This window comes from Phalangium opilio, unplaced genomic scaffold (genome assembly GCF_054372755.1).
Source record: "Phalangium opilio isolate 3A_F unplaced genomic scaffold, DU_Popi_V2 ptg000009l_1, whole genome shotgun sequence".
NCBI classification, from domain to species: domain Eukaryota; kingdom Metazoa; phylum Arthropoda; class Arachnida; order Opiliones; family Phalangiidae; genus Phalangium; species Phalangium opilio.
The window spans coordinates 13,752,501-13,775,120 of NW_028324146.1; the positions used below are offsets into that span (position 1 = coordinate 13,752,501).

Sequence of the window (22,620 nt, forward strand, 5' to 3'; positions counted from 1 at the left end):
TAAAAAACCAAAAAGCGGTTTCGGTCGAATGGGATTCGGTCCAATGGGATAATACCTTTTCAAAATCGACGTTTCTCGGCCAGAGAAGCACATTTTGAGAATTTTTTCACTATTTTAAAATATAACCACTGAAACCACTATTTTTGTACTTTTTGCTTTAATTCAAGCAAATATAACGATATTCATTCAAAAAACTGTTCAAATTCAATTTCCAATAAGAAATCGTTGTCACGGATTTTGTATCTAGAAGAAAAAAACATGCAATTTTTTCGGTACACTTTTGAATGCATTTTTTTCTGGACAAATTTTTGACCGAATTCAGCTTATTTACCTATAAAATACTCATTAAAAAGTTATTTCATATCGATTGATCAATAAATAAAAATGTACCTTTATTTTTAATAACATTTTCAAAATCGACGTTTCTCGGCCAGAGAAGAACATTTTCAGAATTTTTTCACTATTTTAAAATATAACCACTGAAACCACTATTTTTGTACTTTTTGCTTTAATTCAAGCAAATATAACGATATTCATTCAAAAAACTGTTCAAATTCAATTTTCAATAAGAAATCGTTGTCACGAATTTTTGCATCTTGAAGAAAAAAAACATGCGATTTTTTAGGTACACTTTTTAGTGCATTTTTTTCTGGACAAATTTTTGACCGAATTCAGCTTATTTACCTATAAAATACTCATTAAAAGTGATTTCATATCGATTGATCAATAAATAAAAATGAACCTCGATTTTTAATAACATTTTCAAAATCGACGTTTCTTGGCCAGAGAAAAACATTTTGAGAATTTTTTAACTATTTTAAAATATAACCATTGAAACCATTATTTTTGTACTTTTTGCTTTAATTCAAGCAAATATAACGATATTCATTCAAAAAACTGTTCAAATTCAATTTCCAATAAGAAATCGTTGTCACGGATTTTGTATCTAGAAGAAAAAAAACATGCAATTTTTTCGGTACACTTTTGAATGCATTTTTTTCTGGACAAATTTTTGACCGAATTCAGCTTATTTACCTATAAAATACTCATTAAAAGTGATTTCATATCGATTGATCAATAAATAAAAATGTACCTTTATTTTTAATAACATTTTCAAAATCGACGTTTCTCGGCCAGAGAAAAACATTTTGAGAATTTTTTCACTATTTTAAAATATAACCACTGAAACCACTATTTTTGTACTTGTTGCTTTAATTCAAGCAAATATAACGATATTCATCGAAAAAACTGTTAAAATTCAATTTAAAATAAGAAATAGTTGTCACGGATTTTGAATCTTGAAGAAAAAAAACATGCGATTTTTTCGGTACACTTTTTAATGAATTTTTTTCTGGACAAATTTTTGACCGAATTCAGCTTATTTACCTATAAAATACTCATTAAAAGTGATTTCATATCGATTAATCAATAAATAAAAATGTACCTTTATTTTTAATAACATTTTCAAAATCGACGTTTCTCGGCCAGAGAAGCACATTTTGAGAATTTTTTCACTATTTTAAAATATAACCACTGAAACCACTATTTTTGTACTTTTTGCTTTAATTCAAGCAAATATAACGATATTCATTAAAAAAACTGTTCAAATTCAATTTCCAATAAGTAATCGTTGTCACGGATTTTGTATCTAGAAGAAAAAAAACATGCAATTTTTTCGGTACACTTTTGAATGCATTTTTTTCTGGACAAATTTTTGACCGAATTCAGCTTATTTACCTATAAAATACTCATTAAAAAGTTATTTCATATCGATTGATCAATAAATAAAAATGTACCTTTATTTTTAATAACATTTTCAAAATCGACGTTTCTCGGCCAGAGAAGAACATTTTGAGAATTTTTTCACTATTTTAAAATATAACCACTGAAACCACTATTTTTGTACTTTTTGCTTTAATTCAAGCAAATATAACGATATTCATTCAAAAAAATGTTCAAATTCAATTTTCAATAAGAAATCGTTGTCACGAATTTTTGCATTTTGAAGAAAAAAAACATGTTATTTTTTAGGTACACTTTTTAGTGCATTTTTTTCTGGACAAATTTTTGACCGAATTCAGCTTATTTACCTATAAAATACTCATTAAAAGTGATTTCATATCGATTGATCAATAAATAAAAATGAACCTCGATTTTTAATAACATTTTCAAAATCGACGTTTCTTGGCCAGAGAAAAACATTTTGAGAATTTTTTCACTATTTTAAAATATAACCATTGAAACCATTATTTTTGTACTTTTTGCTTTAATTCAAGCAAATATAACGATATTCATTCAAAAAACTGTTCAAATTCAATTTCCAATAAGAAATCGTTGTCACGGATTTTGTATCTAGAAGAAAAAAACATGCAATTTTTTCGGTACACTTTTGAATGCATTTTTTTCTGGACAAATTTTTGACCGAATTCAGCTTATTTACCTATAAAATACTCATTAAAAGTGATTTCATATCGATTGATCAATAAATAAAAATGTACCTTTATTTTTAATAACATTTTCAAAATCGACGTTTCTCGGCCAGAGAAGCACATTTTGAGAATTTTTTCACTATTTTAAAATATAACCACTGAAACCACTATTTTTGTACTTGTTGCTTTAATTCAAGCAAATATAACGATATTCATCCAAAAAACTGTTAAAATTCAATTTAAAATAAGAAATCGTTGTCACGGATTTTGCATCTTGAAGAAAAAAAACATGCGATTTTTTCGGTACACTTTTTAATGCATTTTTTTCTGGTCAAATATTTGACCGAATTCAAATTAATTACCTATAAAATACTCACTAAAAGTGATTTCATTTCGATTGATCAATAAATAAAAATGAACCTCGATTTTTAATAACATTTTCAAAATCGACGTTTCTCGGCCAGAGAAGAACATTTTGAGAATTTTTTCACTATTTTAAAATATAACCACTGAAACCACTATTTTTGTACTTTTTGCTTTAATTCAAGCAAATATAACGATATTCATTCAAAAAACTGTTCAAATTCAATTTTCAATAAGAAATCGTTGTCACGAATTTTTGCATCTTGAAGAAAAAAAAAAGAGATTTTTTAGGTACACTTTTTAGTGCATTTTTTTCTGGACAAATTTTTGACCGAATTCAGCCTATTTACCTATAAAATACTCATTAAAAGTGATTTCATATCGATTGATCAATAAATAAAAATGAACCTCGATTTTTAATAACATTTTCAAAATCGACGTTTCTTGGCCAGAGAAAAACATTTTGAGAATTTTTTCACTATTTTAAAATATAACCACTGAAACCACTATTTTTGTACTTGTTGCTTTAATTCAAACAAATATAACGATATTCATCCAAAAAACTGTTAAAATTCAATTTAAAATAAGAAATAGTTGTCACGGATTTTGTATCTTGAAGAAAAAAAACATGCGATTTTTTCGGTACACTTTTTAATGAATTTTTTTCTGGACAAATTTTTGACCGAATTCAGCTTATTTACCTATAAAATACTCATTAAAAGTGATTTCATATCGATTGATCAATAAATAAAAATGTACCTTTATTTTTAATAACATTTTCAAAATCGACGTTTCTCGGCCAGAGAAGCACATTTTGAGAATTTTTTCACTATTTTAAAATATAACCACTGAAACCACTATTTTTTTACTTTTTGCTTTAATTCAAGCAAATATAACGATATTCATTCAAAAAACTGTTCAAATTCAATTTTCAATAAGAAATCGTTGTCACGGATTTTGCATCTTGAAGAAAAAAAACATGCGATTTTTTCGGTACACTTTTTAATGCATTTTTTTCTGGACAAATATTTGACCGAATTCAAATTAATTACCTATAAAATACTCACTAAAAGTGATTTCATTTCGATTGATCAATAAATAAAAATGAACCTCGATTTTTAATAACATTTTCAAAATCGACGTTTCTCGGCCAGAGAAAAACATTTTGAGAATTTTTTCACTATCCAATTCAAATTCAATTCAAAATGTTTATTTTATTTGCATTACAGATACAGTATACCACGGGGCTAAGTCACATTGTGACTTGTAAGCCCCGTGCCTATCTGTTTAATTTAATATAACAATTTTAATTTAATCAAATAAAAATAGATTTAACAATGGTGTCTTATAATAAATAATGTTAAAGATTCGTGAAAAAACTTAATGTATATATGTTATATCCACTTGAAATTAAACAATGGCATGGTATAACATAAAAAATTTAACAATGGGTTATGCCAAAGGTGGCTTTATAAGAACAAATTAAATAAAAAAGTAAAGGTTTTGTTATTTTTTTCCAATATTAGTGATTTTATAGTCTTTTTAAATCTAAATAAATTCGGTTTGGCTTGAATTTCTGGTGACATTGTGTTATATAATTTTATTCCCGAATAGTTACATTTAGGTAAATCTAATAGATCTAATGATCTTGTATGTCTATTTTTCTGGTTTATCTTTACTAGGCTATTTTCACGCTTAATGTTTGTGTGTATGAAAGATAAGCTATTATACTGTATACTCTCTTGTATGTTTAGAATTTTTGCCCTAGTAAAGTACTCTTGGGTATGGTCTCTAAATGATAAGTTATATATTGATCTAATTGCCCTTTTTTGTAGGATATGTATCCTGTTTTGATTAGCTTTTGTTGTGTTGCCCCAGAATTGTATTCCATAAGATAGCACCGAATTAAATAATGCGTGGTATATTTCAATTAGAATATTTCTGGGTACCATTTTACTACAATGGTAAAGTAATCCATTCACTCGGGCTAATTTTGAGCTAATTATATTAACATGGCTGTCCCAGGTCAGGTGTTTATCAAAGTATAGGCCTAGATATTTGTATTTATCTACTATTTTAATTTTTTCCTTATTTAGTTCGATACCATTTAGTACCCTACTGACATCTTTACCTCTATTATGGAATATTATGCATTCCGTTTTTTTTATATTAAGGAGAAGCCCGTTATTTGTGATCCACTTAGATATTTTATCTAGGTAGTGGTTTGTTTGATCTATTGCATTTATTGTGTTTGCGGATTTACATAAAAGGAGCGCGTCATCTGCGTACATGAACATGTTACCAGACGGTGCCTGTTTAATGAGGTCATTTATAAATAGATTAAATAAGAGTGGTGATATTATAGAGCCCTGGGGAACTCCAGATATTAATTGACTTGGCGCCGATAAATCCTTTCCCACTCTAGTGTAGCATTGTCTATTTTCTAGGTAGCTTTTTAGCCACGCACTTGCAGTTCCTCTGATCCCTTGTTTGTATAGTTTGTTTAGTAGATGTTCATGATCTACACTATCGAAAGCTTTTCGGAGATCCAGAAAAACGCCCACACAGATTTCACTTTGATCAAATGCCTCTAGTATATATTTGTATGCTCCCCCTAATGCTTCCATTGTACCATTCCCACTACGGAAACCAAATTGAAATTCCGATAATATGTTAAATTTCTCCACGAAGGAGTTGAGTCGCACGTGAAAGGCTTTATCAAATATTTTTGCTATAATAGATAGAAGGGAAATAGGGCGATAATTTGACGGAGTTTTTGGGTCGTCTTTTTTAAAAATTGGAACTATTATGGTTTTTTTTAGATTTTCTGGATAGATACCTAGATTGAAGGATAAGTTAATTAGGTATTTAAGAGGGGTTATTATGCTTTCTATCACTATTTTCAGCGGCTTAGCTTTTATGCCGTCAAAGCCAGATGATGAGTTATTTTGGAGAGAGTTAATTATGGTTACAAGTTCTGCTTCGTCGGTTTCGTACAGAGCCATTGTGTTGGGGTTAAGTTCGAGAAAGTTTAGTGATTTAACATTAACTGGTTTAGCTTCATTGCTAGTAAAATATTCATTTAATTTATTAGGGTGCAATGTAATTTGTTCTGGGGTCATTTGACCTTTTCCCAGTAGTTGATTTACAATTTGCCATTTTTCTTTATTCGTTTTTGAACCATTTAACTTACTCCTGAAAAACTCATTACGGCTATTTCTAATGATATTGTTTGCTCGGTTTCTAAGATGTAGGTATTGGTCTTTGTTCACCTGTGAGGGCGATCTTCTAAACCTTTTTTGTGCTTTATGTTTATTCCTCAAAATTTCTTTTATATCGTCTGTTATCCACGAGTCTTTTCCTAATTTTATTGTCTTGTATGCAAAAATCATGTTATATTCGGCACTGATTTTTTCTTCGAAGTAATCGTAAGCAGTATTAATGTCAGGGTTATTGTAAAGTTGTTCCCAATTTATATTGTTGATTCTTGATTTAAATTTTAGTAAATTGGTTTTACTGTAATCTCTTAATCTAACTGTGTTGTCTTTTTCCAAAATTGTTGTGGAGGTAAGGTATAAGGGCATATGATCAGTTATATCCACGCTGGCTAGTACTTTGGTAGTGCCCTCAAAATTTATAAAGATATTATCTATACAGGTGGCAGTGCTTATCGTTGTTCTAGTGGGGGTTTGGACAGTTTGTTTGAGACCATAGCTCAGACATAGTTCTATTAAGGCATTCGAGCATGGAGTGGTTTCTAGTAAGTTTATATTAAAATCACCTGCTAATATTTTCCTATTTTTATTATTTCCCATTCCCTCCAATATGAATTCCAGGGCATTAAAAAAATTGTGAATTTTTGAGGAATGGGGTCTATATATTATTGCATAGATTTCGTCAGTTTCTAAAACCTTTATAACATAACTCTCAACGTCTTGCGTACACATGCATAGGTTTGAAATTCTGGTTATTTTTATATCTTGTTTACAGTAGAATCCCACCCCCCCCCACCTACTCTATTCCCTATTCCATAGAACTTATAATTTTGCAAGTATAAAAATGTATTTTCTCTAAACCATGTTTCTGTTAAGGCTATTATATCCGGAACTATCTCTTTTGTTGTTAGCGTTGCAATCAGATTTGGTAAATTACATCTTGCGCTTCTGATGTTCGAATAGATAAACTTCATTTTGGGTTATTATGGATAACAAATATAGAGTTATTTTATTGGTATTTAATTTTAGTTCTTTACAAGAACTTTTTGCTCAAGTTCGTTGTAATAATATTTTTCATCACCTTTTTGTAGCATGAAGTGGGAAATAAATTTAGTTTTCTCATTTCCAGGGATTTTACAGAACTGTCTTAAGTGGAAGCGAGCAAATTCTTGTTTCGGCGTGAAATCATGTGATATGAATATATTTGATCCTTTTAATTGGTAAGCCTTTTTTAAGATCTCTCTTTTAGTATCAGCGTCTCCTACACTTAAAACTATCCTACGCATTTCACCACGTCTATATACTTGTGTGGGTCGTATTCTAGTTGGTATGCCCATTAATCCCTTAAAGATATCGTTCACGATATCTGCTAGCTGCTCTCTGGTTTCACCTGGTTTTTCAGGTATACCGGTTAAAACTAAATTATTTCTTCGTTTGTCCAGTTCTATAAGTTCCTGCTTATGTTTTAGCTCATTAATCTCTTTGTTTTTTAATTCTAGCTTATTGTTAATATCAGTTACAAAACTGTCATAATCAAATCTTATATCCTCTATCATTTCGCTTTGCTTTTCAAGTTTCTCTATTCTAGTTTCATGTTCATTAACTTTTCTACATATCTTATCAATTTTTCCATTTGTCTCTTTCATCGCCGTTTTTATATCATCAACCTTCAACGCTATAGTTTGTACTTCTGACCTAATCTTAGTCCCCATCTTATCTACTTCAGTTTTTATCGTTACCTTCATTTCCTTCATTTCTCTAAGTATATCACTTAGTGAGGCATCCATTTTAGTGTTTATTGTCAGTGAGCGCGGTTGTTTGGGTGGATATTGTTAGGTAGTACCAATACGTGTAAAAATAAAGAAAAAATAAATCGTTATAACTACCTATGAATAGAAGAGAGCAGTTTGATTAGTTCGGTTCCGGTTTCCTTCGCTATCTGGCGATCTTCGGATTTTGTTTATCACAGTTTAAGTTCAAGATAAGCGATTTTTTGTTCGAGGATAGTTTAGATGATGTTTTTTGTCCGTTTATTTTTTACCGGTTTCGAAAGCGTTTTTATACGGTTGGCTAATTGTACGTTTTAGTTTAATTTTTTTATCTCGTTTCTACCGCTTGAGGTACCCGTACGCGTTATGTTCTTAAAAAATGAGAACCGAGAGTCATTGAGTCTGTAATACCGTAAAAAAACCGAACACAATCCGCAGTTCTGTAGATAATTACTTCTTTTTGGGTTACTTGAACTGATGGTGGCGTTTATTTCCGGCGGTGTTGTGGTACCTTTGTTGGAGTAGTCAGAGGAAACACATAAGATCCGTTTGATTATCCCTTTTGATCCGAAGTCCTGGCGTATAGTCGTATTTGTAGCTGGTTAAAGCCGATATTCTTGATAGTAGCACGCCGCCAATTACCGTTGACTCTCCTCACTTAAGGACATTTTAAGAGAGACTGTCTACTTGATTACGTGTGCTGGAAGTCGTGTCGCCTTCTATCCACCTGATTTCCCGCTTTGCCAGTCGGTAGAGATATATCTATGAATAGAAGAGAGCAGTTTGATTAGTTCGGTTCCGGTTTCCTTCGCTATCTATTTTAAAATATAACCATTGAAACCATTATTTTTGTACTTTTTGCTTTAATTCAAGCAAATATAACGATATTCATCCAAAAAACTGTTAAAATTCAATTTAAAATAAGAAATAGTTGTCACGGATTTTGTATCTATAAGAAAAAAAACATGCAATTTTTTCGGTACACTTTTGAATGCATTTTTTTCAGGACAAATTTTTGACCGAATTCAGCTTATTTACCTATAAAATACTCATTAAAAGTGATTTCATATCGATTGATCAATAAATAAAAATGTACCTTTATTTTTAATAACATTTTCAAAATCGACGTTTCTCGGCCAGAGAAAAACATTTTGAGAATTTTTTCACTATTTTAAAATATAACCACTGAAACCACTATTTTTGTACTTGTTGCTTTAATTCAAGCAAATATAACGATATTCATCGAAAAAACTGTTAAAATTCAATTTAAAATAAGAAATAGTTGTCACGGATTTTGAATCTTGAAGAAAAAAAACATGCGATTTTTTCGGTACACTTTTTAATGAATTTTTTTCTGGACAAATTTTTGACCGAATTCAGCTTATTTACCTATAAAATACTCATTAAAAGTGATTTCATATCGATTGATCAATAAATAAAAATGAACCTCGATTTTTAATAACATTTTCAAAATCGACGTTTCTCGGCCAGAGAAGCACATTTTGAGAATTTTTTCACTATTTTAAAATATAACCACTGAAACCACTATTTTTGTACTTTTTGCTTTAATTCAAGCAAATATAACGATATTCATTCAAAAAACTGTTCAAATTCAATTTCCAATAAGAAATCGTTGTCACGGATTTTGTATCTAGAAGAAAAAAAACATGCAATTTTTTCGGTACACTTTTGAATGCATTTTTTTCTGGACAAATTTTTGACCGAATTCAGCTTATTTACCTATAAAATACTCATTAAAAAGTTATTTCATATCGATTGATCAATAAATAAAAATGTACCTTTATTTTTAATAACATTTTCAAAATCGACGTTTCTCGGCCAGAGAAGAACATTTTGAGAATTTTTTCACTATTTTAAAATATAACCACTGAAACCACTATTTTTGTACTTTTTGCTTTAATTCAAGCAAATATAACGATATTCATTCAAAAAACTGTTCAAATTCAATTTTCAATAAGAAATCGTTGTCACGAATTTTTGCATCTTGAAGAAAAAAAACATGTTATTTTTTAGGTACACTTTTTAGTGCATTTTTTTCTGGACAAATTTTTGACCGAATTCAGCTTATTTACCTATAAAATACTCATTAAAAGTGATTTCATATCGATTGATCAATAAATAAAAATGAACCTCGATTTTTAATAACATTTTCAAAATCGACGTTTCTTGGCCAGAGAAAAACATTTTGAGAATTTTTTCACTATTTTAAAATATAACCATTGAAGCCATTATTTTTGTACTTTTTGCTTTAATTCAAGCAAATATAACGATATTCATCCAAAAAACTGTTAAAATTCAATTTAAAATAAGAAATAGTTGTCACGGATTTTGTATCTATAAGAAAAAAAACATGCAATTTTTTCGGTACACTTTTGAATGCATTTTTTTCAGGACAAATTTTTGACCGAATTCAGCTTATTTACCTATAAAATACTCATTAAAAGTGATTTCATATCGATTGATCAATAAATAAAAATGTACCTTTATTTTTAATAACATTTTCAAAATCGACGTTTCTCGGCCAGAGAAAAACATTTTGAGAATTTTTTCACTATTTTAAAATATAACCACTGAAACCACTATTTTTGTACTTGTTGCTTTAATTCAAGCAAATATAACGATATTCATCGAAAAAACTGTTAAAATTCAATTTAAAATAAGAAATAGTTGTCACGGATTTTGAATCTTGAAGAAAAAAAACATGCGATTTTTTCGGTACACTTTTTAATGAATTTTTTTCTGGACAAATTTTTGACCGAATTCAGCTTATTTACCTATAAAATACTCATTAAAAGTGATTTCATATCGATTGATCAATAAATAAAAATGAGCCTCGATTTTTAATAACATTTTCAAAATCGACGTTTCTTGGCCAGAGAAAAACATTTTGAGAATTTTTTCACTATTTTAAAATATAACCATTGAAACCATTATTTTTGTACTTTTTGCTTTAATTCAAGCAAATATAACGATATTCATCCAAAAAACTGTTAAAATTCAATTTAAAATAAGAAATAGTTGTCACGGATTTTGAATCTTGAAGAAAAAAAACATGCGATTTTTTCGGTACACTTTTTAATGAATTTTTTTCTGGACAAATTTTTGACCGAATTCAGCTTATTTACCTATAAAATACTCATTAAAAGTGATTTCATATCGATTGATCAATAAATAAAAATGTACCTTTATTTTTAATAACATTTTCAAAATCGACGTTTCTCGGCCAGAGAAGCACATTTTGAGAATTTTTTCACTATTTTAAAATATAACCACTGAAACCACTATTTTTGTACTTTTTGCTTTAATTCAAGCAAATATAACGATATTCATTCAAAAAACTGTTCAAATTCAATTTCCAATAAGAAATCGTTGTCACGGATTTTGTATCTAGAAGAAAAAAAACATGCAATTTTTTCGGTACACTTTTGAATGCATTTTTTTCTGGACAAATTTTTGACCGAATTCAGCTTATTTACCTATAAAATACTCATTAAAAAGTTATTTCATATCGATTGATCAATAAATAAAAATGTACCTTTATTTTTAATAACATTTTCAAAATCGACGTTTCTCGGCCAGAGAAGAACATTTTGAGAATTTTTTCACTATTTTAAAATATAACCACTGAAACCACTATTTTTGTACTTGTTGCTTTAATTCAAGCAAATATAACGATATTCATCGAAAAAACTGTTAAAATTCAATTTAAAATAAGAAATAGTTGTCACGGATTTTGAATCTTGAAGAAAAAAACATGCGATTTTTTCGGTACACTTTTTAATGAATTTTTTTCTGGACAAATTTTTGACCGAATTCAGCTTATTTACCTATAAAATACTCATTAAAAGTGATTTCATATCGATTGATCAATAAATAAAAATGAACCTCGATTTTTAATAACATTTTCAAAATCGACGTTTCTTGGCCAGAGAAAAACATTTTGAGAATTTTTTCACTATTTTAAAATATAACCATTGCGTTAAATCCCTCGGATATTTTTCTCTTTTTTTAAAAAGTTTTTAGCACTTTTAAACCCAAAAGGGGACCTAATGACACAAAATGTGCATACTGTTAAAAGTCGCCGTACAGGCTCAGTTATATCTTAAACACAATAAAAACGAGAAAGCTCCCTTTTCGCACACATGTGTTGATTTTAAGTTCCGTTGACGATTCAATACAAAAGAGAGTAAAAGCTCCTATTTCCACATCTGCATCTTTTTTAACGATAAGAAAATAATAAAACTTCACGCTTGCCTGTAACCTATTAACTTAAAAGGTAGAGAAGCTACCCTAAAATCTGTATGTTGAACCCTGTAAAAAGTAGGGGAAACCAATTTTAAAAAACTGTACAACCTTATGGTCTATAATGCCCAAAAAGAATCACTCTTCTCCGAACTTTGCTAGAGAGCAGATCAGAAAAAGACTAGCTAAAATTCTGTAGTAAATAAAGATATTTAAAACTTGCAATACTTGTAAAATTAATTCGTAGCCTTAAGTATAGCTACTAGTTCGGCGACTGTAGCGACGCCGGATTGGAAATACTACTGAAAGTATCCTTTTTGAAAGCCTTTCTAAAAGTCTTTAGGAAGGCATTGGTAGTCTCCAAATGAGACATGGTTTGTCTCCAAAAGAGACAGTCTCCAAATGAGACATGGTTGGTCTCCAAAAGGGACAGTCTCCAAATGAGACATGGTTGGTCTCCAAAAGAGACAGTCTCCAAATGAGACATGGTTGGTCTCCAAAAGAGACAGTCTCCAAATGAGACATGGTAGGTCTCCAAAAGAGACAAGGGTAGGTCTCCATAAGAGACAAGGGTCTCCAAATGAGACAATTGGGAAGGTCTACTAAATAGACATAGGGTGGGCTTCCAAAAGAAGCCAAATAAAATAAAACAAAATAAATTCCGTAACTGTAAAATCATACAACTGCCGCATTCGCTGGACCGATCAGGACTCATTAACAAAAATCCACGACAATTTGGTGCCGAAACCCGGGAGTAGACGTACCGGGACTTAAACTTACAACCGTGGAAACTAAAAGAGCTAGCATGGACAACTACTCTAGCGACGAGGAGCAGACGCTGGCGAGCCTACGGACCCAGGAGAGAAGGCGGCAGAACGAACTAAGGAAACTGGAGGTGATACGGAGATGTTCTAGAGAGAGCGTGGCTACTCTCATCGGAGAACTTGGAGTGTTGTTGAGTGGTGATAAAAATTCGGGCGATGAAATAGACGATAAAGTGACTTTGTTGAACCAACGCGAGGAAGAACTCGTAGTGTTGGACGAAAAGATAAGAAACTATATCGATGATGTTGAGGCATTGTCAAACGAGGTGATCGCCGCGAGAAAAATCCGCGATGAAATCACACTCACTCGGTCGGCAACGCGCCGTAAACGGCAACGCGACTCTTCGCCGATTGGAAACAATCGCGCATCGGGACATGGTTCCGTTTCCGGTTGCCAATCGGGGTCGTGTAGTGCCATGAGAAGAACAAATACAAAATTGCCCCGCTTGGACATGCCAAAATTTGGAGGGGACATAACTCAATTCAACTCTTTCTGGAGCAGATTTAAAGCTGCTGTGGATGATGATGAAACTATCCCAAAGGTAGAGAAATTTAATTATTTAGTTTCATATCTAGAAGGTGAAGCAAAAGGTGCAGTTAAAAATTATAACGCTTCAGATGAAGCTTATGATGAAATAGTTAAAGACTTAAAAAACAGATTTGGCAGGTCAGATTTAATAATGCTAACTCATATGAACAATTTGATTAACTTAACACCTGTCAAATCAACTAGAGATATTAAGGCCTTACGCCAACTTTTAGAAATTTGTGAAGTAAATTTAAGGAGTTTGAAAGGGTTGGGTATGGACACGGCCTCCAAAAACACGTGTTTGGCCCCCTCGATTCTGCAAAGCATTCCGGAAGAAATCCGTTTAGAGTACAGTCGTACACGCGTTTCGGACGATGATTGGAACGCGGAAACACTGGTAGACTTTTTAAGAAAGGATGTGGAAAGCAGAGAAAGGGCTAATATTTTGGGAACCAACCTTTTTGGAGCCTCCTCCTCAGGGAGCAAAGGGTCAGAGAGAGATAAATACCCCGTAAAAGCAAAGACTGACTTCCGTCACAAAACACCTAACAAGTATGCCTATACGCGTAACGGACGCGGAGCTGCTGTTTCTTCAGCATCCGTACTATTTACGCAAACAAAAAAAGCGGGTTATTGCATCTTTTGCAAAAATGATAAACATACATCCGTCAACTGCACTGTCCATTCCCTAAAAGACAAAAAGGATTTGATAAGGGCATCGATGCGATGCTTTAATTGCCTGCGAATGGGACATTCTCTATCTGAGTGCAGATCATATTTGCAAGGCTGCATGTTATGCAAGGGAAAACACAATCGAGCCATATGCCCCCAAAATAACTCAAACAAGGGACCAAAGAATACCGTTATGGCGGGTATAAACAATCAATCAAACGCCGCGATAGGGAGTAGAAATGCTACAGTCCATTCAGTATATTCCAATCGCAACGTTTTGTTAAAAACTGCACAGGCCATAGTCAGGAACCCCCACCCGGAAGAAGCCATGAAGAAAAGGCAAGCGCGCTGTTTGTTAGACGACGGCAGCGACGCTACTTTCATTAGGCAAGATGTTTCTCGAGCTTTAAACTTACCAGTGGTTGGAATTGTAAGCCTAACAATAAATAGTTTTGGAAATAACGATCAAGAAGCTGTCAAAAGAAGGAAAGTGAAACTAACCTTAGAAAACAAGAATAACCAAAATAAGGCAGTAGAAATTATAGCCATAGAGGTACCTTATCTATGCCAAGCCATCACCACCATTGACTGCAAGGAGATAGAGAAACACATGAATAGCCAAGGTATGGCTTTAGCCGACGAACCCGAAGAGTCCGCGAGAAGCGGGTCGGACATTGGTATATTAATAGGAAGCGACTATTATTGGGAAATCGCCACGGGCAATATCGAAAGAATGGGCAAATCTCTAGTCGCTCAAGAAACGACATTTGGATGGGTTTTGCAAGGCCCACAATCTTCTCCTTCTTTACCACAAGAATATTGACAAGCAACGTCTATGCGTGTTGGAATAGAAGAGAAGAAAGTATCCGACACGTTAAAGTCATTTTGGGAACTAGAATCCCTCGGGATAGATGCAAAGAAAGACGAAAACCCCCATAGTGAAGACTTTATGACTTTATTTGAACAAACTACTACATTCATAGACAATAGATACCAAGTTAAATTACCATTCATAACAGAAAAAACCGTCCTTCCTAATAACAAAAGTGTAGCCTACAAACGCATGAAAAGCCTAGTGCGAAGATTTAATAGAGACCCAGCTTACTTTCAAGATTACAAGGATATAATTAACGAACAGTTAAAAAATGGGATCTTAGAAAGGGTAGAGACAATTGAATCAATTCCTGGAACATACTATATGCCACACCAAGGGGTAACTAGGGTATCTAGTACAACTCGCTTGCGTGTCGTATGTGATGCATCATCACACATAGAAGGGGTACCGTCTTTAAACGACTGTTTGTCGGCGGGACCCAACCTGAGCCCAGACCTTCTACTCCTATTACTAAGATTCAGAAATCATAAGATCGCGATAACCGCAGATATCGAAAAAGCATTCCTTCAAGTGAGAATAGACCCAGAAGATCGGGACTCGTTAAGAATGTTATGGATCTCAGAGTTAGACTCAAATGAATTCCAAGAATTACGCATGACCAGAGTCCCATTTGGGGTGACGTCATCTCCCTTCCTCCTAGCCGCGACCATTAAATGTCACCTTAAAAAATATGACAGCGGAAGAAAGGAAATTATAGTTCTAGGAAGAGATCTATAGTAGATGACTTGTGTAGTGGCGACAGTGACCCCAAAGCTGCCCTCGACCTTTCACTAAATATCAATAGCATCATGAAAGAAGCCGGAATGACATTGAGAAAATGGAACACTAACTCAAAAGAACTAAAACGCATGTGGGGTCATAAAGGCTTATCAAGCGAAGGTGTCACGTTTGAAGGGGAGGCGGGGGAGAAAGATTTCAAGATCCTTGGGCTACTCTGGAAGCCAGAAGAAGATTACTTCACCTTTAATCTACAAAATTTGATTCAGTTTCTCGAAGGAATAAAGAACAACAAACGCTTCATATTAAGCGCGGTAGGCCAAATTTTTGACCCTATCGGTGTACTAAGCCCATATACCCTCAGGGCAAAACTTTTATTTCAATCCTTGTGGGAACAAGGCTTCGAATGGGATCAAGAACTTCCCCAAGAAATAAGCGAGCAGTTCAGACAATGGTGTAAAGAGCTTCCCGAATTGCGACACATTAAACTTCCCCGTCACTATTTCAATGAAACGGACAATGTTGAAACCAGTGAAATACATTGTTTCTGTGATAGTAGCATAAAGGCATATGTCTGCGTTATTTACATACGCTATACATCGAAAGATCATGAAATACATACATCATTTGTAACCGCCAAGGCTAGAGTGGCTCCTTTAAAACGACTAACCTTGCCAAGATTAGAACTAATGGCTTGTTTGCTTGGTTGTCGTTTGGTAAAGAACATAAAGAGCGTATTTCAAACCGACGCATTAAAGGTGCGAATGTGGACCGATTCGATGATAGCGTTGCACTGGCTAAAGGGTTCAGCAAAATCATGGAAGCCCTTCGTTTCAAACCGAGTAGCTGAAATACAGCAAGCATCCGACCCCTTAGATTGGATGCATTGCCCAGGGGAAAATAACCCTGCAGACTTGCCTACACGAGGCTTATCAGCCACAGCCCTAAAAGAAAACGAACTCTGGTGGCACGGACCCCCCTGGCTGAGACAGGAGGAAGAAAACTGGCCCGAACAAAGCACCGTAGCCCTTAGGGCAAAAGACAACATTGAAGTAGAAAGGAGGAAAACTGTACTAAGCGTGAGCGTGAATTGTAAAGAAAGACTTTGCATTCAAAATCTCATCGACTTGAATAAATATAGCAAATTAGACACGATTCTAAGGATTACGGCTTGGATGTACCGATTTGTTGCTAATTGCAAGAAGAGAGATACAAGGCAAGGCGCCCTAACAGCATCTGAATTACTAAACGCGGAACAAAAATGGATACAATCAGAACAAATAGAAGACTTTCAAGACGAAATAACGTCACTCAAAAACAAAACCAACATAAAAAGAACTTCAAACATATTAACTCTAAAGCCCTTTCTTAACGCGGAAGATATTCTATGCGTGGGTGGGAGGTTAGAAAAATCAAGCTTAACCTTTGAGGAGAAGCATCCAGCTATCCTAAACAAGAAGAAACGCTTTACAGAACTTATAGTTTGGCGAAGCCACGAAGACGTTTTTCACAGCGGTCTGACTGCAACATTCACTCAATTACGATCTCGTTATTGGGTTCCCGCTGGTCGACAATTAGTGAAATCCTTATTGAAAAAATGCCACCTATGTAAAAAACTTAGCTGCAAAGCAGGCTAACTTTCCACCGCACCTTTGCCAAGGGAAAGAATTGACCAAGTTCCACCCTTCCAAGTAGTTGGCATCGATTTTGCAGGACCTTTGTATGTAAAAACTAATCAAACGTCCGAAAAGGCATACATCTGCTTAATTACGTGCGCGGTAACACGAGCCATTCACCTAGAGCTTGTAGGCTCTTTGACAACGGAGGACTTTCTGTTAGCCTTCAGAAGAATGATAGGCAGGCGTGGTTTACCAAGTGATATTTACACTGACAACGCAAAAACATTCACAAAAGCGAATGCAGACCTTAAAACCATATGGAAAAATCTAGATACACCTGAACTGAAAGAATTTTTTGGCAAAAGGGGTATCACATGGAGATTCATAGCGGATAGAGGTGCCTGGTGGGGTGGTTTTTGGGAGCGAATGGTGAGGACAACGAAAAGTCTCTTAAAAAAGGCCCTTGGCCATTCATCCTGCAACTTTCAAGAACTACAAACAATATTAGTAGAAGTTGAAGCGGTGATAAATTCGCGCCCCATCACCTTTGACAATACAAGCGTTGACGAGCCTTCCCCCCTTACCCCCTCGCATCTGCTTATAGGAAGGAGACTCACGAGCTTACCACCACAAAAGGTAAAACCAACCGATTTCACGACTAGCTCCCAAAGGGAAACAGCCAAGAGGCTACGATATAGACTGGCCTTAATGGACCATCTCAGTAAGAGGTGGAAAAACGAATATTTGTTAGATTTGCGATCTGCCCATCACAGCAAACTCGCGAAAAACGAAACTATAATGAAAGTCGGGGACGTTGTTCTAATACACGACGACAAATTACAAAAACAAATGTGGAAAATGGGTGTTGTAAATGAAACTCAAATTGGCCGCGATGGCAAGGTACGGGCTTGCATAGTGCGAACCGCGAACGGAAATCTTTTACGGAGGCCAGTCCAATTACTCTACCCCTTAGAAATCTCTGATAATTAAATAAAATCATTAAACATTGAAAATATTTAAAATTACATAAGCAAATAAAAGCATTTAAACATTGAAAATATTAGATTAAATAAGCAAATGTAAAATTAAGATTTATTGAAGACATTTAACAAAGAAGATTAAACCTAACTAAATACGGTTAAACGGGACAAAATTATGCATAAGAAAACAAAAACAATATAAGAAATACTACGTATTTCGCGGGGGAGTGTTAAATCCCTCGGATATTTTTCTCTTTTTTTAAAAAGTTTTTAGCACTTTTAAACCCAAAAGGGGACCTAATGACACAAAATGTGCATACTGTTAAAAGTCGCCGTACAGGCTCAGTTATATCTTAAACACAATAAAAACGAGAAAGCTCCCTTTTCGCACACATGTGTTGATTTTAAGTTCCGTTGACGATTCAATACAAAAGAGAGTAAAAGCTCCTATTTCCACATCTGCATCTTTTTTAACGATAAGAAAATAATAAAACTTCACGCTTGCCTGTAACCTATTAACTTAAAAGGTAGAGAAGCTACCCTAAAATCTGTATGTTGAACCCTGTAAAAAGTAGGGGAAACCAATTTTAAAAAACTGTACAACCTTATGGTCTATAATGCCCAAAAAGAATCACTCTTCTCCGAACTTTGCTAGAGAGCAGATCAGAAAAAGACTAGCTAAAATTCTGTAGTAAATAAAGATATTTAAAACTTGCAATACTTGTAAAATTAATTCGTAGCCTTAAGTATAGCTACTAGTTCGGCGACTGTAGCGACGCAGGATTGGAAATACTACTGAAAGTATCCTTTTTGAAAGCCTTTCTAAAAGTCTTTAGGAAGGCATTGGTAGTCTCCAAATGAGACATGGTTGGTCTCCAAAAGAGACAGTCTCCAAATGAGACATGGTTGGTCTCCAAAAGGGACAGTCTCCAAATGAGACATGGTTGGTCTCCAAAAGAGACAGTCTCCAAATGAGACATGGTTGGTCTCCAAAAGAGACAGTCTCCAAATGAGACATGGTAGGTCTCCAAAAGAGACAAGGGTAGGTCTCCATAAGAGACAAGGGTCTCCAAATGAGACAATTGGGAAGGTCTACTAAATAGACATAGGGTGGGCTTCCAAAAGAAGCCAAATAAAATAAAACAAAATAAATTCCGTAACTGTAAAATCATACAACTGCCGCATTCGCTGGACCGATCAGGACTCATTAACAAAAATCCACGACAATTTGGTGCCGAAACCCGGGAGTAGACGTACCGGGACTTAAACTTACAACCGTGGAAACTAAAAGAGCTAGCATGGACAACTACTCTAGCGACGAGGAGCAGACGCTGGCGAGCCTACGGACCCAGGAGAGAAGGCGGCAGAACGAACTAAGGAAACTGGAGGTGATACGGAGATGTTCTAGAGAGAGCGTGGCTACTCTCATCGGAGTGCATTTTTTTCTGGACAAATTTTTGACCGAATTCAGCTTATTTACCTATAAAATACTCATTAAAAGTGATTTCATATCGATTGATCAAGAAATAAAATTGTACCTTTATTTTTAATAACATTTTCAAAATCGACGTTTCTCGGCCAGAGAAGCACATTTTGAGAATTTTTTCACTATTTTAAAATATAACCACTGAAACCACTATTTTTGTACTTTTTGCTTTAATTCAAGCAAATATAACGATATTCATTCAAAAAACTGTTCAAATTCAATTTTCAATAAGAAATCGTTGTCACGGATTTTGCATCTTGAAGAAAAAAACATGCGATTTTTTCGGTACACTTTTTAATGAATTTTTTTCTGGACAAATTTTTGACCGAATTCAGCTTATTTACCCATAAAATACTCATTAAAAGTGATTTCATATCGATTGATCAATAAATAAAAATGTACCTTTATTTTTAATAACATTTTCAAAATCGACGTTTCTCGGCCAGAGAAGCACATTTTGAGAATTTTTTCACTATTTTAAAATATAACCACTGAAACCACTATTTTTGTACTTTTTGCTTTAATTCAAGCAAATATAACGATATTCATTCAAAAAACTGTTCAAATTCAATTTTCAATAAGAAATCGTTGTCACGGATTTTGCATCTTGAAGAAAAAAAACATGCGATTTTTTCGGTACACTTTTTAATGCATTTTTTTCTGGACAAATATTTGACCGAATTCAAATTAATTACCTATAAAATACTCACTAAAAGTGATTTCATTTCGATTGATCAATAAATAAATATGAACCTCGATTTTTAATAACATTTTCAAAATCGACGTTTCTCGGCCAGAGAAAAACATTTTGAGAATTTTTTCACTATTTTAAAATATAACCATTGAAACCATTATTTTTGTACTTTTTGCTTTAATTCAAGCAAATATAACGATATTCATTCAAAAAACTGTTCAAATTCAATTTCCAATAAGAAATCGTTGTCACGGATTTTGTATCTAGAAGAAAAAAAACATGCAATTTTTTCGGTACACTTTTGAATGCATTTTTTTCTGGAAAAATTTTTGACCGAATTCAGCTTATTTACCTATAAAATTCTCATTAAAAGTGATTTCATATCGATTGATCAATAAATAAAAATGTACCTTTATTTTTAATAACATTTTCAAAATCGACGTTTCTCGGCCAGAGAAGAACATTTTGAGAATTTTTTCACTATTTTAAAATATAACCACTGAAACCATTATTTTTGTACTTTTTGCTTTAATTCAAGCAAATATAACGATATTCATTCAAAAAACTGTTCAAATTCAATTTCCAATAAGAAATCGTTGTCACGGATTTTGTATCTAGAAGAAAAAAAACATGCAATTTTTTCGGTACACTTTTGAATGCATTTTTTTCTGGACAAATTTTTGACCGAATTCAGCTTATTTACCTATAAAATTCTAATTAAAAGTGATTTCATATCGATTGATCAATAAATAAAAATGAACCTCGATTTTTAATAACATTTTCAAAATCGACGTTTCTTGGCCAGAGAAAAACATTTTGAGAATTTTTTCACTATTTTAAAATATAACCAATGAAACCACTATTTTTGTACTTGTTGCTTTAATTCAAGCAAATATAACGATATTCATCCAAAAAACTGTTAAAATTCAATTTAAAATAAGAAATAGTTGTCACGGATTTTGTATCTTGAAGAAAAAACATGCGATTTTTTAGGTACACTTTTTAGTGCATTTTTTTCTGGACAAATTTTTGACCGAATTCAGCTTATTTACCTATAAAATACTCATTAAAAGTGATTTCATATCGATTGATCAATAAATAAAATTGTACCTTTATTTTTAATAACATTTTCAAAATCGACGTTTCTCGGCCAGAGAAGCACATTTTGAGAATTTTTTCACTATTTTAAAATATAACCACTGAAACCACTATTTTTGTACTTTTTGCTTTAATTCAAGCAAATATAACGATATTCATTCAAAAAACTGTTCAAATTCAATTTTCAATAAGAAATCGTTGTCACGGATTTTGCATCTTGAAGAAAAAAACATGCGATTTTTTCGGTACACTTTTTAATGAATTTTTTTCTGGACAAATTTTTGACCGAATTCAGCTTATTTACCCATAAAATACTCATTAAAAGTGATTTCATATCGATTGATCAATAAATAAAAATGTACCTTTATTTTTAATAACATTTTCAAAATCGACGTTTCTCGGCCAGAGAAGCACATTTTGAGAATTTTTTCACTATTTTAAAATATAACCACTGAAACCACTATTTTTGTACTTTTTGGTTTAATTCAAGCAAATATAACGATATTCATTCAAAAAACTGTTCAAATTCAATTTTCAATAAGAAATCGTTGTCACGAATTTTTGCATCTTGAAGAAAAAAACATGCGATTTTTTAGGTACACTTTTTAGTGCATTTTTTTCTGGACAAATTTTTGACCGAATTCAGCTTATTTACCTATAAAATACTCATTAAAAGTGATTTCATATCGATTGATCAATAAATAAAATTGTACCTTTATTTTTAATAACATTTTCAAAATCGACGTTTCTCGGCCAGAGAAGCACATTTTGAGAATTTTTTCACTATTTTAAAATATAACCACTGAAACCACTATTTTTGTACTTTTTGCTTTAATTCAAGCAAATATAACGATATTCATTCAAAAAACTGTTCAAATTCAATTTTCAATAAGAAATCGTTGTCACGGATTTTGCATCTTGAAGAAAAAAACATGCGATTTTTTCGGTACAATTTTTAATGAATTTTTTTCTGGACAAATTTTTGACCGAATTCAGCTTATTTACCCATAAAATACTCATTAAAAGTGATTTCATATCGATTGATCAATAAATAAAAATGTACCTTT

The 22,620-nt window shown here is 32.8% G+C and overlaps 4 protein-coding genes across 4 annotated transcripts; all 4 read left to right on the plus strand.

Moving 5' to 3' along the window:
• Nucleotides 1-12,844: 12,844 nt before the first annotated feature.
• Nucleotides 12,845-14,887, plus strand: LOC149716358 (uncharacterized). Its single transcript, XM_089844843.1, has one exon. The coding sequence runs from the start codon at nt 12,845-12,847 to the stop codon at nt 14,885-14,887; it is 2,043 nt and encodes a 680-aa protein (XP_089700969.1).
• A 12-nt stretch (nt 14,888-14,899) lies between these two features.
• Nucleotides 14,900-15,676, plus strand: LOC149716359 (uncharacterized). Its single transcript, XM_089844844.1, has one exon. The coding sequence runs from the start codon at nt 14,900-14,902 to the stop codon at nt 15,674-15,676; it is 777 nt and encodes a 258-aa protein (XP_089700970.1).
• A 71-nt stretch (nt 15,677-15,747) lies between these two features.
• Nucleotides 15,748-17,313, plus strand: LOC149716360 (uncharacterized). Its single transcript, XM_089844845.1, has one exon. It carries the CDS (start codon nt 15,748-15,750, stop codon nt 17,311-17,313), a length of 1,566 nt encoding a protein of 521 aa, XP_089700971.1.
• Nucleotides 17,314-17,526: 213 nt separating this feature from the next.
• On the plus strand, nt 17,527-18,285 carry LOC149716361 (uncharacterized). The gene has a single exon (XM_089844846.1). It carries the CDS (start codon nt 17,527-17,529, stop codon nt 18,283-18,285), a length of 759 nt encoding a protein of 252 aa, XP_089700972.1.
• Nucleotides 18,286-22,620: the final 4,335 nt, after the last annotated feature.

Excerpts from the sequence above, each read along its gene's own strand:
- LOC149716358 (XM_089844843.1), top strand. The coding sequence starts at position 12,845 with ATGGACAACTACTCTAGCGACGAGGAGCAGACGCTGGCGAGCCTACGG.
- LOC149716361 (XM_089844846.1), top strand. The coding sequence starts at position 17,527 with ATGATAGGCAGGCGTGGTTTACCAAGTGATATTTACACTGACAACGCA.
- LOC149716359 (XM_089844844.1), top strand. The coding sequence starts at position 14,900 with ATGCGTGTTGGAATAGAAGAGAAGAAAGTATCCGACACGTTAAAGTCA.
- LOC149716360 (XM_089844845.1), top strand. The coding sequence starts at position 15,748 with ATGAAAGAAGCCGGAATGACATTGAGAAAATGGAACACTAACTCAAAA.